Genomic DNA, 20,723 nt, shown 5'->3' with positions numbered 1-20,723 from the left:
TCACTTGTTTTGCTGTTTTATTTTTGTGTGGATTACTTTGAATCACACTGTGATGACTAGTAATTAAGAAATGTTTAGATGTTTTGTAAACTAAATGGTTATATATTTGTTAGAATTAGATTTATTAGTTTCTATGGTCTGATATTTATTATGAATAAAGGTGAAATGAGGGTTAAAATTACAATGTAGTTATTTTTAGTAATTGTGTGAAAATATAATTATATACCGGTGTATATATATATGCATAAAATGTAGAATGATTAATCTAAGTTCTGAGGACAATAGTGTGGCTGCCTGGTTATCAACTAGGATCTCATAGTCTGTATTTCTGAAGGAACATCTGAACTTGTATAAAAAAGAAAAGCATTTATAAATTTAACAGTTATAATATACTATACATTAAAACTGTAGAGTTCTGTAGTTTAATTAGCAGTGGAAATAATGAGAGGTTTTGTAATGCCCGAATGCTGAAAAAAATTAGTGTTTGTGATAAGCCATAGGATATTTTAATTTTCATAGTTAAATTATTTTTTTTTGTTTGAATATACTTCTATATGCAACCTTATTCTAAAAAATTTTTTAGCTGGCATGTTTGGTTTGCACATTGATAGGAAATTGTTGTGGCAACCCTTTTGTAAACAATTTTATTTAAAAATCTTATTTCTAATTTAAAAGTAGAGCTCAAAGTTCACAGTTTCATATATATGAAAACAAGCAAAATGGAAAAAGCAACAAAACAAAGCTTATCTAAGAAGAACATTATATCTCTCAATAAGAATTTGCCTTTTTCAATATCAGGAGAGTACAACTATATCTCTCAATTAGAATTTATTTCGTTTTCAATATCAAAATTAAACTAATTACCTGTACTGGGTTACCAATAATTAATTGGTTAATTTTTAATTGATTCACGTTTTCTTCGGTACCATACAATATATAATTGTGTTAAGTTTCAACTTCATCAGGGAATGGATATGGTTCTCCCATTGAAAAAAATATGTACTACACAGTGAGTTGATATAAGCTTTGTAAAATTACTGAGTACAGGTAAAAATATTAAAGCTCAAAGTATTATGGTATGTGGTATCAAATTCCATAGAACTGAATGAACTCTTTATGTTGTGTTATCTTTATATGAGAAAAAGAGTCCTTGTAATCATAACAAATTTCCATAGGATCAATAAAGCAGTCTTAGAATTTAAATTTTCCATATTTTCTCAAATATATTCTTAAACATTGATAATATTGTCATTGATATTACAGACAAATTGAAAATCAAGACATTTTGTACTATTGAAGTCACCTGTTATTTATGTTGGTACTACAGTTGTGAAGCATATATTATACACACTTTTTAATTCTTGTTCTGTTTGCACAGGTTAGTTCCATTGCCAATGTGGTACTGTTAACCATGGCTGCTTCAGTTTTCACCAAAGAGCAAAGTTCAATAATTCTTTGAGGTCAGATAGCATGGGCCAAAATTTTTGGGAAGACAAAAATACTGGCTTACCCCCCATATAGTCCCAGCCTTGATAGACTTCCACTTGCTAGGTTCGCTCATAGAGGCATCTTGGGGCCATAGATTTACCTTGAATAAAGCAGTAAATGCCATGCATTCCTGCTCTTTAAGAAGGCTTCAGGGAGCAATAGTGCATTGACTAGCAATTAATAACCTCTTACGGTATTTATGATTCAATTCAATCCATATCTAAGGACAATCAGTTCTGCTATTAGCCCATTAATAGATTTATAAATTATATTTCTGCTACCAGTATTTAACTAAATCTTTCCACAGAAGCCTTCTAATCTTAAGAATTACAAAAGCTCTTTAAAAAATAGCTTAGCTGGGTTAATGAAATATTTTTAAGTGTTTTTAATAATAAACAAGAAACAACCATTTCTACTTCTGGCTTTAGAGAAATGCCAGGTGAAATAATGGCTTGAGCCAAGGCCATCTTCAATCACGAGGTCACGCTTCACTAATGGGTGAAAGGCAATATAGATGCATCAATGGTCAGCTCATTAACACAGCCAGCCTCATGCGATCAGAATGTTTTTGTTTTCCACATTTTTTAGCAAGAAATAATCAGAATATTTTAAAAAACATTGGGTAAAAATTTTAGAATTCTGGCAATTTGTAGAATTTTAGGAGCACTACGAACCCTATATAGATTCATTTGCCCTAGTTGATACTTTTCAAATTAGAAGCATTTAAATACTTTTAATGGAAGATATATAGTTTATTATCTTTATTTCATTGAAAAAAATATTCTTTAATTGTATGAATGATGAACATTGAATATATTTTCAATTTAAAGCTTCAGGTTTTTCTATACATTGACCAGATGACTTTATTCATTTGCTAGACATTTAAAAATGTGGCCATACCAACAAACTTTTTTTATATTGATACCTGTATTTAAATTTATACTTTATATGTGGTTGTACTAAGGCATCTATTTTTTTCTAAGAATACTATTTTCTATGTAAGGCATAATGTTCACCCCCCTTTCCATTATTGCTCTAGGATTAATGTTGTAATCTTCACTCTAAAAAAGCAGCTATACTTTTTTTAGCTGCAATAATTACCAGCTTGTAATTTTAATATCTAAATACATAAATATCTTTCAGTAATGTTTACTTTATATTGAAATTAATGTATTGAATTTTGTTTAATGGTTTCAAGGTTTACATTATGCACAGAACTACAAAACAAAAATATAAAACAAGTAACTTTTAAAACATTTTATTAAGCCTTTTTCACTCATCTTTAGAAATTTCTGTGGAAGAAAAAAAGTCATGAATAAATTTTCACATGTAATTTTGTTCCTTCTATCTTTTACACTGACTAAAAAGGATAATTTTAATTCAAACATGAGCTACACAATGTAAAAAGCAATTCTTATTGTTGGGCATACTTGACCAAATAATTTATTGCTTCACCAGCTAGCTCACTTGTCAGGTATTAAGAAAATGCTTTATTTCACTAACTCTAACCCTTTAGGTCATCTATTGAAATACTCCCTGCTCTATTTGTACTTTTCTCCAAACAAATAATATTACTCAATCTTTGTTGAACACTAGAGACATTGTACGTTTTTATTTTGCAGCATGTTAAAAAGTTTTAAAAAGTCAACTCTACTTACTTTGTTATTATACCATCTCGTTTGGCAAGGCGTATTAATGAATCATCTGACTCTCCCTACAAAAAAAAAAAAAAAGAGAGAAAAAAAATAAATTAATGAATAAAATATTTTTTAAAAATTGTTAAGCAAAATGTTTTGACTAAATTGCAGCATACTCGATTTATTTTAACAGATTAGAGAGTGCTATGTTCCCACAACTATAACTGACTTGAATATACTCAGGGATGTCCTATAAATCATGAAGCTCACAAGTTCAGCATTAGTTCGAAATTAAAAAGTTTGACCCTCAGTCCAGAAGCCAAGCACTGTACAAACATACCATACACCTGCTAGTTTGTGAGTGCTTAAATTTAAATTCATTTCCATTCTTTCTTTCAGACCTCAGAATATAGTTGTAACAATTTTAAAGAGATATGTTACTTTGTTTAAAGTAGGATTAATTTCTGTGCTTTCATTGCTTTATCGTTTACCAGTAGATACCAGCAGAAATAAAGGGAAAACAAAAATACACAAAATAAAGTATATTGACCTAACTTGGTTACCCCAGGAATTTCTGATTTAGTTGGTTGTATCCAACTTTTCACTTCAGGATATGTTTCAATTTTCATTACAACTGACAATTCAATAAAGTGATGTGAACATTCCAGGTAAAAATGTTTTTAGACTTGTGCTAAATCTATTATCAGTTCCTATTAGTTCAAATCAAATCAGTTTCTGTTCAATGTATGTCTTTTCACTCATAACACATGTGGTATTTTATCTCATCTAAAGGTGTCCAGTGGTTTAACCTGGAGAGTGTGCCTAGAGAAGGACTAAGACTGGTCAACTGATTCCCCCTTTACCCTATCAGGGCCATGGAGACACATCAGACAAGATAACCCAATGTTTCCACTTTGTGTCCACTGAATGTTAACTAGGGTCTACCCCACCCCCTGTTTCTTTTGTGACCTAACTAGTGCATTGTGCTGTAATCACTGGATTAAATTAGCTAGCTAACCACAATTTCTCTGCTTTCATGACAGAGTGGGCTATCACTTGCTAGTTCAAAAAGAAAATACAAAATTTCAAATATGACGAAATAGCCTCATGTCCATGTTGAAAACTTCACCAACACGGGAGGTAACTTTGTAGGATATCATATTATTCAGACATTGCCCTATTTGAAGTGTCAATTCCTGTTACTTGCTACTTCAATTTGTGAGTTCAACAACTTCAGGAAATTAAGATCCTCATCTTGAAAATAACATGGAGCTAATCTTGCATAATATGTTAAGCAAGCCTTTTTTTTTTACAATGACAAAAGAAACCAATATAACTGTAGTGACAAATTTATTTTAAAAAAACAAAAACCTGCAGTTATTTGCAAACATTTAGGAAGGTTCAGTATGAAAATTCAAGGTTAGTATGAACCTTGTCAAAATAGTAAATGGTTAATAATAAAGATTCAGCACCTTGCAAAGAAAATTAAGATTAACTAAGACTTACCATGCGCCTAATGGCACCACAGATTGCATATGTCTTGTAGCCACCAGTCATTCTTCCAGTTGTTTCATCAACCTATCAATTTTAAAAAAGATTATTTTAAGATAGGATACAAGATCACTGGTTACGTAAGTGACAGGTCCAATGAATCTTTGTGACAAGATAGTTCAAAATCACTGTAAATGTATGTGTTTAAAAAATCTTTTTGGCTTTACTTTTTTCCAGAAAAGATTTTATTAAAAGTTTCTTTAAATGGGGATACATTTTGTTACCAAGGAATTAACTGACAGCATTTAAAGTTTTAAACCATTTATTTGTAATATATTTACATTTCCTATCCAAGCAAAGATTGATTTAAAACAAGACAAAAAAAAGTTTTGATACTTATGTTAAATTTTTTTAAAAACTATTAATGTTATGCATAAATTTACCATACTCATATTTACACAAATAATGTAATACTATTCTTTCTATGCAAAAAGAGAATACAGCTCAGCAGCAAAAAAAGGGCTGAATGAATAAATCTAACCTCCAGCTAGTGAGACATTTTCTTTCTTTAGAAATTTTTTTTTTTTACTTTTAATTGTTAAGTACTTTTCAGTATTATTTTACAACAAGCTATCAAGATGATGCTCAGAGTGTAAATTAACAGGTAAACTTCTAAATTCATACCACTTTACCTCAGCAATGTTAATCTGGATTGAAGCATGATCTTTTGCACCAATGATACGATTACTTGCAGAGCTAAAAACAAAATAATTTAAAAAGCATAAAATTTGATATAATAAAATCACTACGAAATTTTTCAATTGTAGATTGTTTAATAAACTGCTTAAATTTTACAATAGAGAAGTGTTGGACACAAATATTTTAATAAGAAAAATCTGAAATAGCTTAAATGCATGCATCTTTTTCAACATGAAATGAAACTTAGAAAACCATGTGTAGGGTAAAAACAGTTTTAAAAGTGACATGTTTTGGTGGCTAAAGTCTGTTGAAATGCCTCACGTATTTTTTTTTAAAGTTAATGCATCACATTGCTTAAAAATCTCACTGTCAAAGCCTGGACTCAATTTTTATAATGCCCTAAACCTTTACTAAGACTAACCTTTCTTACCTAAGCTAGCCTTAGGCTTAGCTTAGGTAAGAAAGGTTAGTCTTAGTAAAGGTTTAGGGCATTATAAAAATTGAGGGTAATTAAGGCCTGCTGAGGCAGAAGGCTGAGAAGGTGCCAAGCCAGGCCCTCAAAATAACTTTAAAAAATTAAAAATCTTGTTTAAGTTAAATTAGATCTAGATCTAATAAGTAATAACAAAAGTAGAACATAACTTCCTTTTAACAAAGCCATAATAAGCTCCATTGAATCTAACTATTCCATTTATTTAATTAAGAAAATCAATCTTCTATCAGAAGTATCGGAATAAAGTTTCAGAAGAATCAAATTATCGGAAACAGGTGACCGCACTATTGGAAGCGTAACATACCATTTACGAGGGATCAGAAGATCAACGAATTCTCCAGCGTCGTTTTGCATGATTGCGATTCTTGTTAATGCCTACAAAGAAACAAAAATAAATATTTTTGTAAGTTAGAATAATGTAGAATTTAAATCGTATTAAGATACCAAGATGAGAACATGCTTTGGACTACCTACAAACGAAGAGGAGGTCGAAAAGAAAGAATATCTAAATCTATGTCAACGTAAAAGTTTAATTTCATGTCGAAAACGAAACAAATACATCTACCAACCACGAGTTCGCAAATTATTAAATAATTTAGATCAATATTTATTTAGAATATAAATAGATTTAGATCTAGTATTAACTTTAAATATACATCAACATGTAGATCAACTAGCATTACCAACCTGCTTTTTTACCTTTACTTATCCCTTGTCTGTTGGACCGTTGGGGCACCATGCAAGATTCGCCGACCGCCTTTCTCCACTCCAACCTGCTACACCCGTTGATTTGTTCCCTGGTATATATTGTTTATTTTGCTATGGACCCCCACCTTTTTTTTCTTGTAATAATAATAGAAAAGTTCATCACTAAACGCTCCCCCAAACATTCCTTTGGTCAGCGAATTATTGTATCTATTACGTTGTAGGCTACTGGACCGGCCCAGGGGCTTCCACAAAAATCAAAACCCCTAACCCTGCCGTACCCACTAGAATATGGCACTGTTCAGTCTGTTGTTTACGTCACATGAGTAATTTGATTGGATGAGCGTTATCCCACTGCTGACACCAATATGTTATTACCGGTCGTTGACAAGTAGCACCAAACTGCTGGAAGACAACTAAAACGTTGTAGGCGTAATATATCGTAACTAATAAAACTTCATATAACTTGAATAACTTCCTTGTGAACAATACTAAATATAATTTTATTTACAATACAGACAAATCAAGTTGATAATATTTCTTAACAAAATCTAACTCACTACAATTTAATAACATTATAACCTTCCAGTCTCACGTTCTGGAGTCGTCTCTCTATTAACCAAGACCAAATGACGACAATGTTACCTATGTTGCATCATTCACAACCAATTGCTAACCTCTTCCCACCCTCACCATAGAAACACATACAAACACTCCATTGAGAAAACTTTTTAAAAACGTGAGGCGTCTACAACAAGATGGACTCCAAATATTTTCTTGCAGAAGACATTTTAATATGTCTACGCCAATGAGACTATATCATTTTCACTTCATTTTTTTTCTCCCAAATGCCGTATCATCTTTATGATGATTTTGTGTGTGTGACCAAAACAGGGCAGTTACAATTCGTTGCATTAATATAGTTCGTCCATCGTGGTTCGATGATGACCACTTTGTCATCCAGAGGGCTGAGGGCTTTGCACTGGGGTTTTATGGCTCCTCAATTCGTTGCATTACAAACGTAGACTCGCACACAAGGCCTATCCATTAAAGTAGTATCGGCCCTTCCAGCCCCTTTCTTAACTTAACTGCACCGCAATAAATGCCAGAAAAAGACATTTCTGCAGTTCAAAATGCAGGAAATATATATTGATGCTCCGTATTCCGATGTGGGAGTTAGGCCTAGGCCTAGTTACTTGCTTCCACAGGCCTCCTAACTGAAAGGGATATGAGTAGGCCTAATTTTATTCCCATTCAGTGTAGCTGGATGGGGAGTGTCATATGTAAGAGATTTAGAAATACTGGGCAAGTAGGACCCCATAATAATTGTAAAATAAATAATTAATGTAGCCTAGGCCTTTTTCAAGTTTTAACATCTAAAATTATCGATCGACTAAATTATGAAAAATAATGTCAAAAATGAGATATCCTCTTCAAGCTTTAATAGGCCTATAGGCTAGCAGTGCGCGGGGCCCTGGGCGATACGATGGGCTGACAGTGACAAAAGATTATCTCTATCACAGGGGTCTGGGCGGTTGCCCCACTCGACACCACCTAGGAAACAAACACACTTTATAACACACCTTTTTTTAATGCTACATGAAAAATACTGATGATCAATAATGCAAAACAGAATAATAGTAATAATAATCCAATACACACAAAAAAAAAAAAAGAAATATAAATACCGTTATATATAAATATATAATTAAATATTAAATAGGGCCTAGTTCTAATATTAAATATTTATAAAATATTTATAAAACAGATTCCGTTTGCATGTCAAAATGCATGACGCGTAGGACGTAATTACCATCTTCTTTTTTGAAGAAACGTCTGTATTAGATAAAATAAGATGAAATTAATGTAGATCTAGATCTACATCTATAGGGGCCTACTCTATAATCGGCCAAAAATATTCTACTCTCAATTAACAGTCATTTCAAATAAAGTTTCCGAAATAAATTCTTATTGTACGAATGTAGTCTTCCCCACCCCACCCCACCACACTCAAATTTTCAAAGGATAATGGAATCATTAGAATTTAAACAAAATATTTAAGTATTTTTTAAAATTATAAAACTAAAAATTAAAAAAATAGGAATCTTGGAACAATGATTTGGCCGCCCCTTACATTCGGCCGCCGGCGTGCAACGCACACATTGCACAATAGGTAGCGGCGGCCCTGTACAGCGCACACTTTCATATTGTAAAAAGAAAACATGTCAAGAAAAGAATGGGGCAGGGTGTATCAACATAAAGATGTAGATGATTATATCTAGTCAGAGGGTAATACTGAAATATGAGAGACATTGGAGATGCATGAAATGCACGCACGTAGCGCCGCGGCCTATGTGCAGCGCTTAAACCATGGAGCTATACTAAACCGTGGTTTCGTACAAAACATAGAAGGTTTCTCATGAAACAATTTGTTTGTAGACTTGAAATTAGGCAGGCACGATAAGGAATTTAAATGCGTACCTGGACACGTGCCGAAAGAACAATGTTTGCTAGCAAAATAAGCAATAGGCCTATTGTTGAAAGGGGTTAACAAAGTGGCTAACATGCTATTGTTTTAGTGATGAGCCAATAAGCAACATGCTAGTTGTAGTAGTGATGGATCAACAAATAACATGTATCACTGGATTAATTATTTTTTTAAACCGATTTTCCTATTGTTTCATCATCATACACATTAGTGCTGTTTATTATGTTATTAAATTAATTTATTTAACAAGCTAAGACTTGGAGGTCAAGACCACGCATATAAAGTGGTCCTTCAATTTACATACATAGGCCATATAGACTAAACACTTGCCATCGTTTAGAGTTTAAAAAAAAGATGAACTGGCAAATTAAAGTGACAAACGAATCGAGAAAAGTTAGGTCATGTCAAAAAACGATCAGTTGATTTTGGTTCACAAACGCAGTAGTATATATTCCACAACAGTTGACTTTGGTCCATCAATGTGGTAGTATTCCACAACAACTGACTTTAGTCCAGCAATGTGCTTGTATTTGACTTAGATTTGGTCCACAAATGTGCTAATACCGGTATTCACAAAAGTTTACTTTTGTCCGTCAATGTGCTAATATTATACAATGCATGTGTAACGAGTACATTAACTTACTATGTGACAAAAGTGACGACAAAGATAATTATCATCATCATCATCAAACTCCATTTGAGTGAGGGCTTGAGAGGCTCAAATCCTCTCTTGCAAAAGCCCTGTACAGAAACCCTGCTGTCTTGCTTAGTGCATACATGTCACTCATACAGGTCGAGAATTTTTGGTTTCCCAGGCTTGTCGAGACGGGGCAGAAGATAATAGAAACCTTTAATTTGCGCTGTCTGAGGACAAAGCTTATACAATCATTAAGATTCTTTACTAACAGAAGAAGACTGTCCTAAAGCTGGGTTGGCCCTTTCATACGTAGATACATTCATTTTGTTTAATATATTCAGCAGGGGAATACAATCATATAAATAAAAAAAAAGAATATATAATTTAAATTACTAACTAGTTATTTACACAAACTGTGCAATTGCCCCACACAAATACACTCAATCCCCCCCCCCCCCCCCCATCTGCAAGTGCTTCGGGTTGTTAACGAAAATGGTACGTCTTTCTAGCCAAAAATTAGCCGTTGCACCTAGATCTCTGTATTGAGCACTAAAAGACGGTGATGAAAAAGTATTTTCTATATTCTATTTTGTTGTTTAAATACTAACGACAGACTGACTGCACAAAAGAAATGCAGCTTTTTTTAATTAGAACTAAAGCCACTAAAAATGGTAAATTTTTTTTCGGAAGTAAGCTGCATAACTCTTGTAAACTTCCGGAAGGAAGCAGTCGCCTTGTCCTACTTTCTGATACTACGTGGACTGAGTTTTTCTAGTTGATCTAGTTGCTTGTAACTTGCTTTACCGCAAGATGCCCAAGCAAAACGAGTTAATAGATAAAGCTGAAGACGCAGCAGATCAGGTAAGTCAAGTTATATCTGTGAGAGTACCTTTAAAATAAGCAGTATGGTAGCTTTCGGCATTGACTTTTAATATTTATAAATTAATTAGATCTATTCTATTCTATACTAGATCTATAGATATAGAGTAATATAGACAGTTAAGACAAGACAGGCTGGCAGTATGAGTATGAGAAAATGAGTATCTGAGTCTGAGTATTCACTGAGTCAGTAGTTCTTCTCTACTCTAAACTAGTCTAAACTCTAAGTAATCTATGACTAGCCGGGCTTAGAACTATTAGATCTAGATGTATTAGAAGAAGTTTTGATTTTTTTGAGTAAGTGAGTAGCCCCAGTAGCCTCTAACTCTAGGTGAGTTACTCAAGCCAAGACCAAGACAACCAAGTTAATGATAAATAAATGAAGTTACTGAGTTGTGAGTAGCCTACTTGAGAAATAAACAATAAGAAGCCTAGATCTACTTATTACATAAATACTATGGTAGTATGGGATGAGTATTTAGTTTTGTATTCCTATTCAACTCAAGTAAGACCTACATATTTGACTTTACTGGCTTTAGGATTGAAAGGAGGACATAGTCTGTATTACATGCTGTATAAACTGTATTAAAAATATCTTTGTATTAATCTCAGAAATGGGTGACATAAATTTCAAATGCTCTAGATACACATAGAAGTAATACAAATTAAAATTGTATCATTTCCCTTGCTTTCCATTAAACCTATTCAGATTTAAAGAGGTTTTTGATAAGGTTTACCTTTTTAGAAAATGTTACAATATTGAAAAAAAAAATATTTTTTGAGTGTTCATGTATTTTTATGCAATGTTTTCTTGAATGCTCAAGGCAAAAAAAAAAACAACCACCATAATCAGTACATTTTTAGTACCAGTATCTAAAAGACAACAACACAAACTAGTAATTTATAAATACATGCTTATTAAAGTTGAACATTATTTTTTTTTTAAATATTTTTTTTTTTTTATAAATTTATAAAGTTGTTGTTTTTTTTTTGCATAAAACTTCCTTTTCTCCCAAAAATTATTTGCTATTGCTCAATCTATTTATCCCATTGACTTTGCCTAAATTTTGAACTATCACTGTGACATGTGTATGGCAGTTGATCTTTTCTTTTATACATGTATGCTAGTTAACTTCTTGCTTGGCCTGAAAATACCTGAAATGAAAGAATTAGATGATTAAAACATTTTTTAAATCCATATTGTCTCATATTGTTTACAGACTTTCAATATCATTATCAGCGGGGAAAAAATGGTCTGTTGAGGTTTACAGTTTGTCATACCTACCCCATCCTTCTTTGACATGAGATTTATTTTAACCTGGCATGTCGAAACTTGACAACAGATCTAATTTTATATATTTTTTTTTATATTTAAAAAAAAAAATAATTTTTAAATTTTATTTTTTTTTTAGAAAAAATTTCAGAGACTCAGGTCAACATATAGTACATAATTAAACTGTTTAGTTTAGACTTAAATGTTTAAATTGTATGAAATTATATGACTTGATAGTGTGCAGTGCATAGGAATAGAGATTTCATATATCTATTTTAACTTACATTATGAGTCTTATTCTAGTCCTTTATTTGGGAAAATTGCAATTATACTTTTCATCTGCAATCTCATAGTCACTGTGTCTAGCAGTCTTCTCGCCCATTAATATATTCAAGTTCCACATTTGATTCAACTAATTATTATACAGAACATTAAGACACTATATTGGAATGGATTGTCTTTGCAAGAAAATTAAAGCATCTTGGTTTAATGATACTTGGTCCATAATACTAAAGCTTTGCTCTTGAAATAGATGATAGGCTATGGTTGTTTTTTTTTTTTTTTTTTTTTGGGGGGGGGGGGGGGGGGGGGCGAACCTTTTTAATTTTGTATTCTTCAGTGGAACACCCTGTGTAATAAAGCTCTCCCTTACACATACTTTTGGCCTGTGAATTCTAGCATCAATCCCTATATTTTATACACAGGTGCTGAGATATTCTAAGCATGTCCTTCCTCATTTGGCGAGGTTCTGCCTCATCAGTACTTTTCTGGAAGATGGTATAAGAATGTGGACCCAGTGGAATGAGCAAAGAGACTATATGAATGTCTCTTGGTCTTGTGGGGCCTTTCTAGCTACAATGTTTGTGGTATTTAATATGCTGGGTCAGATTGTTGGCTGTGTAATGGTGTTGAGCAGACAGAAGGTGCCCATTGCTTGTGGAATTCTTTTTGGAATTATTGCTCTACAAGTTAGTATGTTACATTAATATTATTATGACAAACAATTTATTTAAAAAATCATTCCACTTATAATTTGTTGCAATCATTGTTGAAATTTTGAATTGTAGTGCCAGACTTAACTTTTAATGTGTACCTGGCCTCAGCCATGGTTCTTTTACATGCTGTATTACAAATATTTTGTATTAATCTCAGAAATGGGTGACATAAATTTCAAATGCTCTATGCACATAGAAGTAATAAAATTAACATATTTATTATTTAATAAATATTTACAATGAATTAGCATTACACTTTTTACTCTTTTACATTTTATATACCGTAACTTAACTTGAAAATAGGAAACATTTTTTATTATACAAAATTACTTAGAAAAATTGCATGCCCTGTTTTAATATTTTCTTCAGACTGTAGCATACAGCATAATTTGGGATCTAAAGTTTTTATTAAGGTATGTTATTTTCAAATTATGTATATAATAAAGTGCATTAAAGATTTTGGATAATAATTCTTGTTAATTTATTTATATGAAAATCTTAATTCAGTTCTTTATTTGGCTTTATTTGTGTAGAAATCTGGCTCTGGCTGGTGGTGTCTTGCTGCTGCTAGCTGAGAACAAAGCAGAAGGAAAATCTTTATTTGCAGGGCTTCCCTCTTTAGGAGAAAACAATCCCAAGCAGTACATGCAGCTGAGTGGGAGAATTTTATTGGTGCTCATGTTTCTAACTCTTTTACGATTTGAGATATCTGTGATGCAGGTATATACATTAGATTAGTGACTTTAGTTCTTTAAATGAATATGTACGGCTAATATGGAGTGTTTGTGAGTGTTTGTTATGAGCAGATGAGATTCTTAATCATACACCAACAGACTCATCTATAGTAGATTATGAAGACTTTAATCTTGATCAAGAAACAATAATATGTCAATTACATTACTCCATTTTTGGATCCTTTTCTCACTATCTTCCTCTTTCAACATGCATTCGCACTGTTCCACATTCAGTTTTTATATGGTGACGTGGAAAGAGGTGAGCAATTGGTAGTGATTGATGCAACATAGGTGGCATTGTAGTCACTTGGTCTTAGTTAGGAAAGACTCCAGAACATGAGACTGAACAGTTGTGTTACTGTAGCGAGTTAGATTTTTTAAAAAGATATTATTACTACTACATGGTGTATTTATCACAAGTGATTTTGTCTATATTGTAAATAAAGTTATATTTAATTTTGTTCACAAAAGGAAGTTATTCAAGTTACTTGAAGTTTTATTAGTTAAGATATATTACGCCTACAACAGTTTAGTTGTTTACTAGCACTTTGGTGCTACGATTCAACAACTGGTAAACAACAATAGGCAAAGTAGCAGCTGGGCAATTATCTTTGCCAGAGTTTCAAGATGGTCTTCCTATGAAAGTTTATATATCTCTAGCCTGATGGTGATTTAGAATTGTTGTTAGTCCTCTCATAAATACAAAATGATAACATTGGTGTTATGGAAGAAGAGGAGTTTGTTAAAGGATCCAAGTGTTTGTCCAAAGCTGTTAGTGGAGCTCAGGGCATGACCATTGTTCATGAAGAAGCACACCTGTCATGAGAGTGAGGCCAGTTTTGCCCCTAATTCATGTGTTAGTCAGTCAGTAAGACAATTTGGCTGTTTGGCATACATGGGTAGTTTATTAGTATGGTAGCTGTTAGTTCAAGTGCTTGCTTTTCTGCTCTATATGGTTGTCTGAGAGATTGGCAGTTGCAATAGACTTCCGGTCTTTCTTTAGTCTTTCTCCGTTGGGCCATTCAATTAGTATGCTGTTTGTGTTGGATTTTTGAGAGGACCCATCTGTGTTTACTGTGACCCATTGGTTGTTGGGGTGATGGGTTTTTAGGAAAGAGTTCACTAATTCCTTGAGCTCTGTTTGGTTGTGATCAGATTTTTTTGTTACATTTTCGATGCTGTCTCGTATAGGAGGGAGGAAACTCTGGTCCCAGGAAGGAAAAGCTTTGTACTGCTTAGTTGACTTAATTTTTAATAGTTATATTTCCTAATAAGTATTTCTTTTAAAGATTCTTTGATTCCTGAATAAAATGAGTTCTTTTTAGCTGCTTTTGGGTGCCAGTCTTATGTATTTTGGATTTGAGTGGGTGCCTGTCTAAGGATTCTATTTTGGTGAATTGGGACAAGCTTGTTTTTTCTTTTCTTTCATGATGTTCCTACATATTCTTCAGTGTTGATTAGGCAAGGAAAGCTATTGACAGAGTATTTAGAAGTGTTTGATTGGTGTGGCATGGCAGGGGATGTGAGAGTTTTGCTCAGGAAACATTGACTGGCTTTTTTTTTTTTAGTTTCCTAAAAAATTGATACTTAGGAGTACTAGTTTTGTGCTAGTAAAAAAAAAAACCTCAATATTTTTTAAAATAATAAAGCAAATAGTAATCAACATACAACATACCTGGAAAGATATGTTTTTACAATGACATTATAATAAACAATTACTCAACAAATACTTAAAACTAATTCAGTCTACCTAGTCTTTCTAATTATGGTATGTAAATTGGTTTAATTTCTGCCTGAAATACATAATTAATATTTAATTATCCTGCTTTTCAGATCATCCAAAATTTGATAGGTACAACCCTCATTATCTGTATTGCTATTGGATTCAAGACAAAACTCTCTGCACTGGTTTTGGTGCTGTGGTTGACAGGACTTAATTTTTACTTCAATGCCTGGTGGAACATTCCTGACTACAGACCCATGAGGGACTTCCTAAAGTATGACTTCTTCCAGACTATGTCAGTCATTGGTGGGCTACTTCTTGTGGTAGCTTTTGGCCCAGGGGGCGTTAGTATGGATGAACATAAAAAGAAGTGGTAGGGATAGGATTCATATTAGGATCATTAATTTTATACATTCACCCATTCATAACAGGAATTGATTCATATATATTTATAACTGGACCTTACATCAAAATGAAACCAGTTCAAATTATTATCAACAACAAAAAAGCATGAAATGTACAATAGTGTTTCTGTACTTGTCATTTAAATTTGTCTATCTGCTCAGTAACTGCATTGGGTTGGTTCTAAAATGACTTAATGTTTCAACTCTAGATAGAGTGTTGAAGTTTTACTACCAGCTGTGTGAGTGATGTAGTCATCTTAACAAGTTTTTAATTTATTTTTGTTCTTGGTGCTTTAAAAGATTAATGTCATTAGTACATACAATCATCATTGATGCTGGACTGTGAAAATATATTTCCTTTAATTTGTAAGCAGTATTTTAAAAAGTTTGAATTTACATGCCAGGGTTTAGTAATAAGCACCTATAATCAAGGTTTTTATAAGTATATTCTTTCACCATCTTTTCTCCAGTTGATAAAATAATGGTTGTTTTTGGAACTTTGTTAAATAGAAATTCAAATAAATAGTTTCATTGTACAAAACAAAAATACAATTATATTTTCAGTTTAGTCTTTCCTAAATATAATGGTGAAGGGATTGTTGGTGCTTATATTTACTTTGTACATAAATCAGTTTCAGAGGTCTGAACAGTTATCAGAAACCAACAAATATTGGACTTTTTTTTTTTTGCCAATATACATTTCTGTTAAAGTCTTCTTAATAAATACATTTTTTTCTTTAAAACTGTATATTGTCAAGTTAAAATCTGGTATTACTCGATGTGTCATGTTTTTTTTTTTTTTTTTTTGTGTCAGTGGATTTTCTTTCTTGAAAGCATTAGGTTTTTTTTTTTTCTGTCATTGAAACTTTCATATATAGTTTTAAAAAACTTTTCAAATATTTTGCCTTTTGATAAATTAGCTGTCCCATTATTTACTTTGATTCTACAAAGAAATATGGTTGTAAAGAATATCCAGGTTTATTAAGCAGTCAACTTCATTGTACATTAATCTCAGACATTATGTTTTAAGGTCACGCAATAAAAAGAAACTAATGAAAAAATGAGTTTTAAAGTATGCAATTGTCAAGACTGAACTGCTTAATGAGCCCATGCCATGACACTGTTTACCTTATGTTAAAATGAACTTAAACTATTAGATATTCTATTCTCTCCCTGATGATTAGACATTGTACTAAGCATGTATTTATAAAATATACATTAATGACTATGGTTGAGTCTACTAGCGATTGCTGATGTTTTCTACACTCAGTGCAAATGTAAATAATTGTAGTTTTATCATATACAATCTGCTGCTAATTTAATGTGTTTTGTTTTTTTTAAGCTTTAATATTTCTTTCAAATGATGGCATTTGACTAGTGTTACAACAAAGTCCAGAGATAAAATGTTTCAAGATAATTGGTCTAGTTCATTGATTCACTCAGATTACATTTTTTTTTGTTGTAACAAATGAATTTGTTTGTTTTGCAACATAAATAGCCATTGTAATGCTTTGCTAAGTTAAGAGTTAGAATTAATATTAATGAATCATTTCTTTTGTTGCAATATATTCCTTTATGTATGAAAGATGTTTGCTACAGAAGCTTTCCTGTGTTTTTAAGCTGCTGTTTTTTTTTTTTTTTATCAACTTGTGGTACCGATATTAATTTGTTGTTACAAACTAGATTCTGTTTTCCTCTTTCATATTTATCTCCCCTTTCTGTTTTTGTTCATTGAAGTTGCATGCCTACAAACATTTGTTTCTCTCTCTGCACTAAAGATGGTACCAACATTTTAAAATCTATTTTAATCTTTTAGTTGACTGTTAACTTTGTCTTGTAATTTTTTTTTCTTCTTCTCATCCACTGAATTTGGAATGTGTTGGATGAATGGATAGTGCTTGGCTACTGAATCAAGAGGTTTGAAAATCCTGATGGATTTTAAAAAATAAAAATAAGGAACATTAAGATATCCCTGTGTCTACCAAGATATATGAAGATATATGTATATAGGCCTGAATTTTTAATGTGGAGTCTAGGTCTTAATTATTGCATTCAGAATGGGTGTCCACTAAAATGTGTTTGTTTTTTTAAAAACATTCTAGTGATTTGTTAATATATGTAGGTCAGGTGAAATTAATGAAGTCATCTTTGAGTATATATACATTTAATTATATATACATCTATCTAAATTAATGTCATGTTTATTGAATTGTCATTATAAATATAGATTATTTCTGAAAAGTCAAGTTTATAGTTTGTTATTATAAGAGGAAAAAGATTTCTTGTTTATGTAACAAGTCAAAGACAACGTGACATTTGACTCCTGTGTGCGTTAGCACATGGAATATATCTCTTTCAACTTGATCATTCATATGTCAATAAGTACACATCGCTAAATGGGTAACCAATCAATTATGTATGTCACAAAAAAATTAAAATCTCATGAGTCATTACTTTGTCTCCCTCCCTCCTAGTGTGTATTTGCATGGTTAGATGAACAGACCAATGAAACAAATGTTTTAATAACATAAGATAGGTTTATAATAGATATTCATTTTATCTTACATGTTGTTAAAATATTGGTTGGATCTGTTCTTTGTGACAATGATCACACAATTAAAAGAAAGAAAATGAAACTCTGATTTTGTTTTTTAGCAGCTGAGATGATAATGAGATTTATAGTACCGGTATTTTAAAAAAAATGAATATAATTTGAACAAGTTAAATACAGTAATATAATTTATTTTTACCAGCATGGCCAATCTTGGATTCTATTGCCTTGGACTGGTAGCATGGAGATGACAGTAATTTTTACTAATCAATACTAATCATTCAAGAAATATTGTGCTAGACAAGCTGATTCCAAGAAGCCCATAAAAGTGAACTATATTTGTTATCCTGTTAGGCAATCTTATTTGTTCACTCAATGATATCTTTACCAGGGTTAACAGTGAGGTGATGTTAGCAGTATGGCCTGCAGTGTTCCATTGATGGCTGTTTTGTCCTGGTGAAATGGTATCGGTATCATAGGCAGGTTACATGCTGCTAATAAAGGTTATTTAAATTGTGCAACTCCTTCCTTTATTTTTGTCTTTTTTTTTTATTCAATGGGCTTTGGCATAAATTATGTCTTTGAAGATCTACATGGTTGACATGAAAGATTGTTTTGTAGACTAATGTTTCAGTACGCAATCCTAGAATGCTTTTGTTCTTCATAGCGGTTCTTTGACTTCACAGGGTGAAAAGGATAATTCTAGTTTCAAGCCAGTATAAAATAGTATAAATACTAGACCAGGGGTGGGCAACCTTTTTCTATCGAGGGCAGCATGTAATAAAATGGGGAGCTGCATGTATGCATATAAAATATGTACTTGCAAGTTACAGAAATAACCTAGCTGACTGTGTGTAATGTCTGTTATTTCACATTTTTATTGAATAATACATTTACTTTTCATTTTTTACACTCCGAATTAAGGAATTACAACAAAAGCTAGCAATTTTTTAATCTAATTTTATGAATATTTCTTTTAATTCCCTTATTGTCCCATTTCATCACTAATGAACAGTTGCACTTTATGTGAAATATTTAAAACTGTTTACATTTTTGCATATTGTTCGGAACCATGGAACTAGCTTACTGCATATGAAGATGTTATCTTTGTGATTACTGTCCAATTATAGTCAGTCAGCATCATCGACCTTTTGTTACACTTGTTTATTTTCAAGCAAAAGAAAAATGCTTGTTCAAAGATGTTTGTGGGCCCAAGTAGTGTAATAAATTAGCAGCAAAGTTTTTTTTCGTATGGAAATACAGCTTCTGGTTTCAATTAAACTCCCGCGGAAGGACTGACAGGAGCTTCTCTTTCATGTCATAATTTGCTTGGAGTTATGTCTTTGGAGCCGAATCAGCTTCTACACTAAATGGTGAGCTCTGTATATTGAAAACTTTTAAATTTAAAAAATCAAGGAATCCAAATAAATCTTGTACTTTTAACTATTTCGCTAGAAATAGTTTCACCTTTCAGCAAAGGAAAATTACAAAATCTTTTTCACTTTCTTTCCTGGAGAAATGGGATAACTTTGAAAAGATTTAACATGCACATACATTTAATTTTCCAATGAAAAACATGAAGTATGTCATCCACTCTGCATTAGAAATATTAGTAACAAAGTCACAGTCCTTCAAGGAACTTAACAATTTCTTCATTGAGATTCCATATTCTTCTCAATACCTTGCCCATGCTAGGCCAGCGGATATTACTGTGGTACTGAATTTCAAAATGTTTTGTTTCCAAATCATCAAGTACTTCTCTGAATTTCCTGTGGCAAATACCTAGCATTCAATAAATACTGGCTTGACTGAATGTTTCAAAATATTGTCAATTAAGGATAATTTTTTTTTTGTTTCTTTAACCTCTTTATCATAAGTGATAAGAATCAGAAGTATCAATAATTTATATAAATATTTACAATTATTTATTTTAATATATTTGCATTTTATATGAATAATTTGTGGGCACACCTGATATCTGTAGGTGTTCGCTGGCAGCATAAAACACTTTGGTGGGTCGTAATTTGCCCACCCCTGTACTAGACCTATTTTCTTTATAGCTTTTTTTTCCATTTCTAGGATGACCACGAATTTTTTAATTTTTTTTTTTTTCATTTCTGAAACTATGAGATCTAGATCTAAATACATCTAGATTTTTAATTTTTTTTTTAAGTCTTAAAAAAAATTATTAAAAAGCAAGGTTACAAAAACAGTTTGTGTGGAAACACAAACTCAAAATCGGCCCCCGAAGTGGTCCACCCAGGCAGGTAAAAAGGCAGGTTTCAATATTTTCAAAATGAAATTCTATCACAGACAATTGACAGAGAAGACTGGAGAAAGAAGGTTGACAGATCTTGTGTGGTGGTCCAGCAGACCAAAGGATAGGTGAATGTGAAGTTAGATGTGAGCTTGGCCTAACTGATGTCTTAAAATGAATATCTAATTGATCTAATTGTTTTGTAAAGGGTCAATCTTTTATTCAAATCCTCAAGTTAAAAAATTTCCGTAACAAAAAATATATATAAA

General features: G+C 32.0%; 2 protein-coding genes across 3 annotated transcripts; one reads left to right on the top strand and one right to left on the bottom strand.

Moving 5' to 3' along the window:
- Positions 1-2,730: 2,730 nt before the first annotated feature.
- On the bottom strand, positions 2,731-6,340 carry LOC106060498 (40S ribosomal protein S21). 2 transcript variants are annotated; one of them, XM_013218404.2, is made up of 6 exons: positions 6,283-6,340; positions 6,113-6,183; positions 5,309-5,372; positions 4,632-4,703; positions 3,147-3,202; positions 2,731-2,780 (listed from the first exon to the last, which is right to left on the bottom strand). In XM_013218404.2, exons 2-6 carry the CDS (start codon positions 6,160-6,162, stop codon positions 2,771-2,773), a joined length of 252 nt encoding a protein of 83 aa, XP_013073858.1. In that variant the 5' UTR covers positions 6,163-6,183; positions 6,283-6,340; the 3' UTR covers positions 2,731-2,770. The 2 variants fall into 2 exon arrangements, with proteins under 2 accessions (XP_013073858.1, XP_013073859.1); XM_013218405.2 differs by having other exon boundaries at positions 6,279-6,319.
- A 4,034-nt stretch (positions 6,341-10,374) lies between these two features.
- LOC106060497 (surfeit locus protein 4-like) lies at positions 10,375-19,342 on the top strand. Its single transcript, XM_013218403.2, has 5 exons — positions 10,375-10,499; positions 12,495-12,758; positions 13,155-13,198; positions 13,319-13,505; positions 15,353-19,342. The coding sequence occupies exons 1-5, from the start codon at positions 10,449-10,451 to the stop codon at positions 15,617-15,619; spliced, it is 813 nt and encodes a 270-aa protein (XP_013073857.1). The 5' UTR covers positions 10,375-10,448; the 3' UTR covers positions 15,620-19,342.
- The last annotated feature ends 1,381 nt before the right edge of the window (positions 19,343-20,723 follow it).

The sequence above is a fragment of the Biomphalaria glabrata genome, chromosome 9 (genome assembly GCF_947242115.1).
Source record: "Biomphalaria glabrata chromosome 9, xgBioGlab47.1, whole genome shotgun sequence".
Taxonomy (NCBI): Eukaryota; Metazoa; Mollusca; class Gastropoda; family Planorbidae; genus Biomphalaria; species Biomphalaria glabrata.
This window is presented reverse-complemented; position numbering and strand designations above follow the sequence as displayed.

Coding starts and splice junctions, on each gene's coding strand:
- LOC106060498 (XM_013218404.2), bottom strand. CDS start 6,162: ATGCAAAACGACGCTGGAGAATTCGTTGATCTTCTGATCCCTCGTAAA. Junction 5,373..6,112: donor CTTCTGATCCCTCGTAAATG/GTATGTTACGCT, acceptor TTTTGTTTTTAG/CTCTGCAAGTAATCGTATCA. Junction 4,704..5,308: donor TCCAGATTAACATTGCTGAG/GTAAAGTGGTAT, acceptor TAAAATTGATAG/GTTGATGAAACAACTGGAAG.
- LOC106060497 (XM_013218403.2), top strand. CDS start 10,449: ATGCCCAAGCAAAACGAGTTAATAGATAAAGCTGAAGACGCAGCAGAT. Junction 10,500..12,494: donor CTGAAGACGCAGCAGATCAG/GTAAGTCAAGTT, acceptor TTTTATACACAG/GTGCTGAGATATTCTAAGCA. Junction 13,199..13,318: donor GATCTAAAGTTTTTATTAAG/GTATGTTATTTT, acceptor TTATTTGTGTAG/AAATCTGGCTCTGGCTGGTG.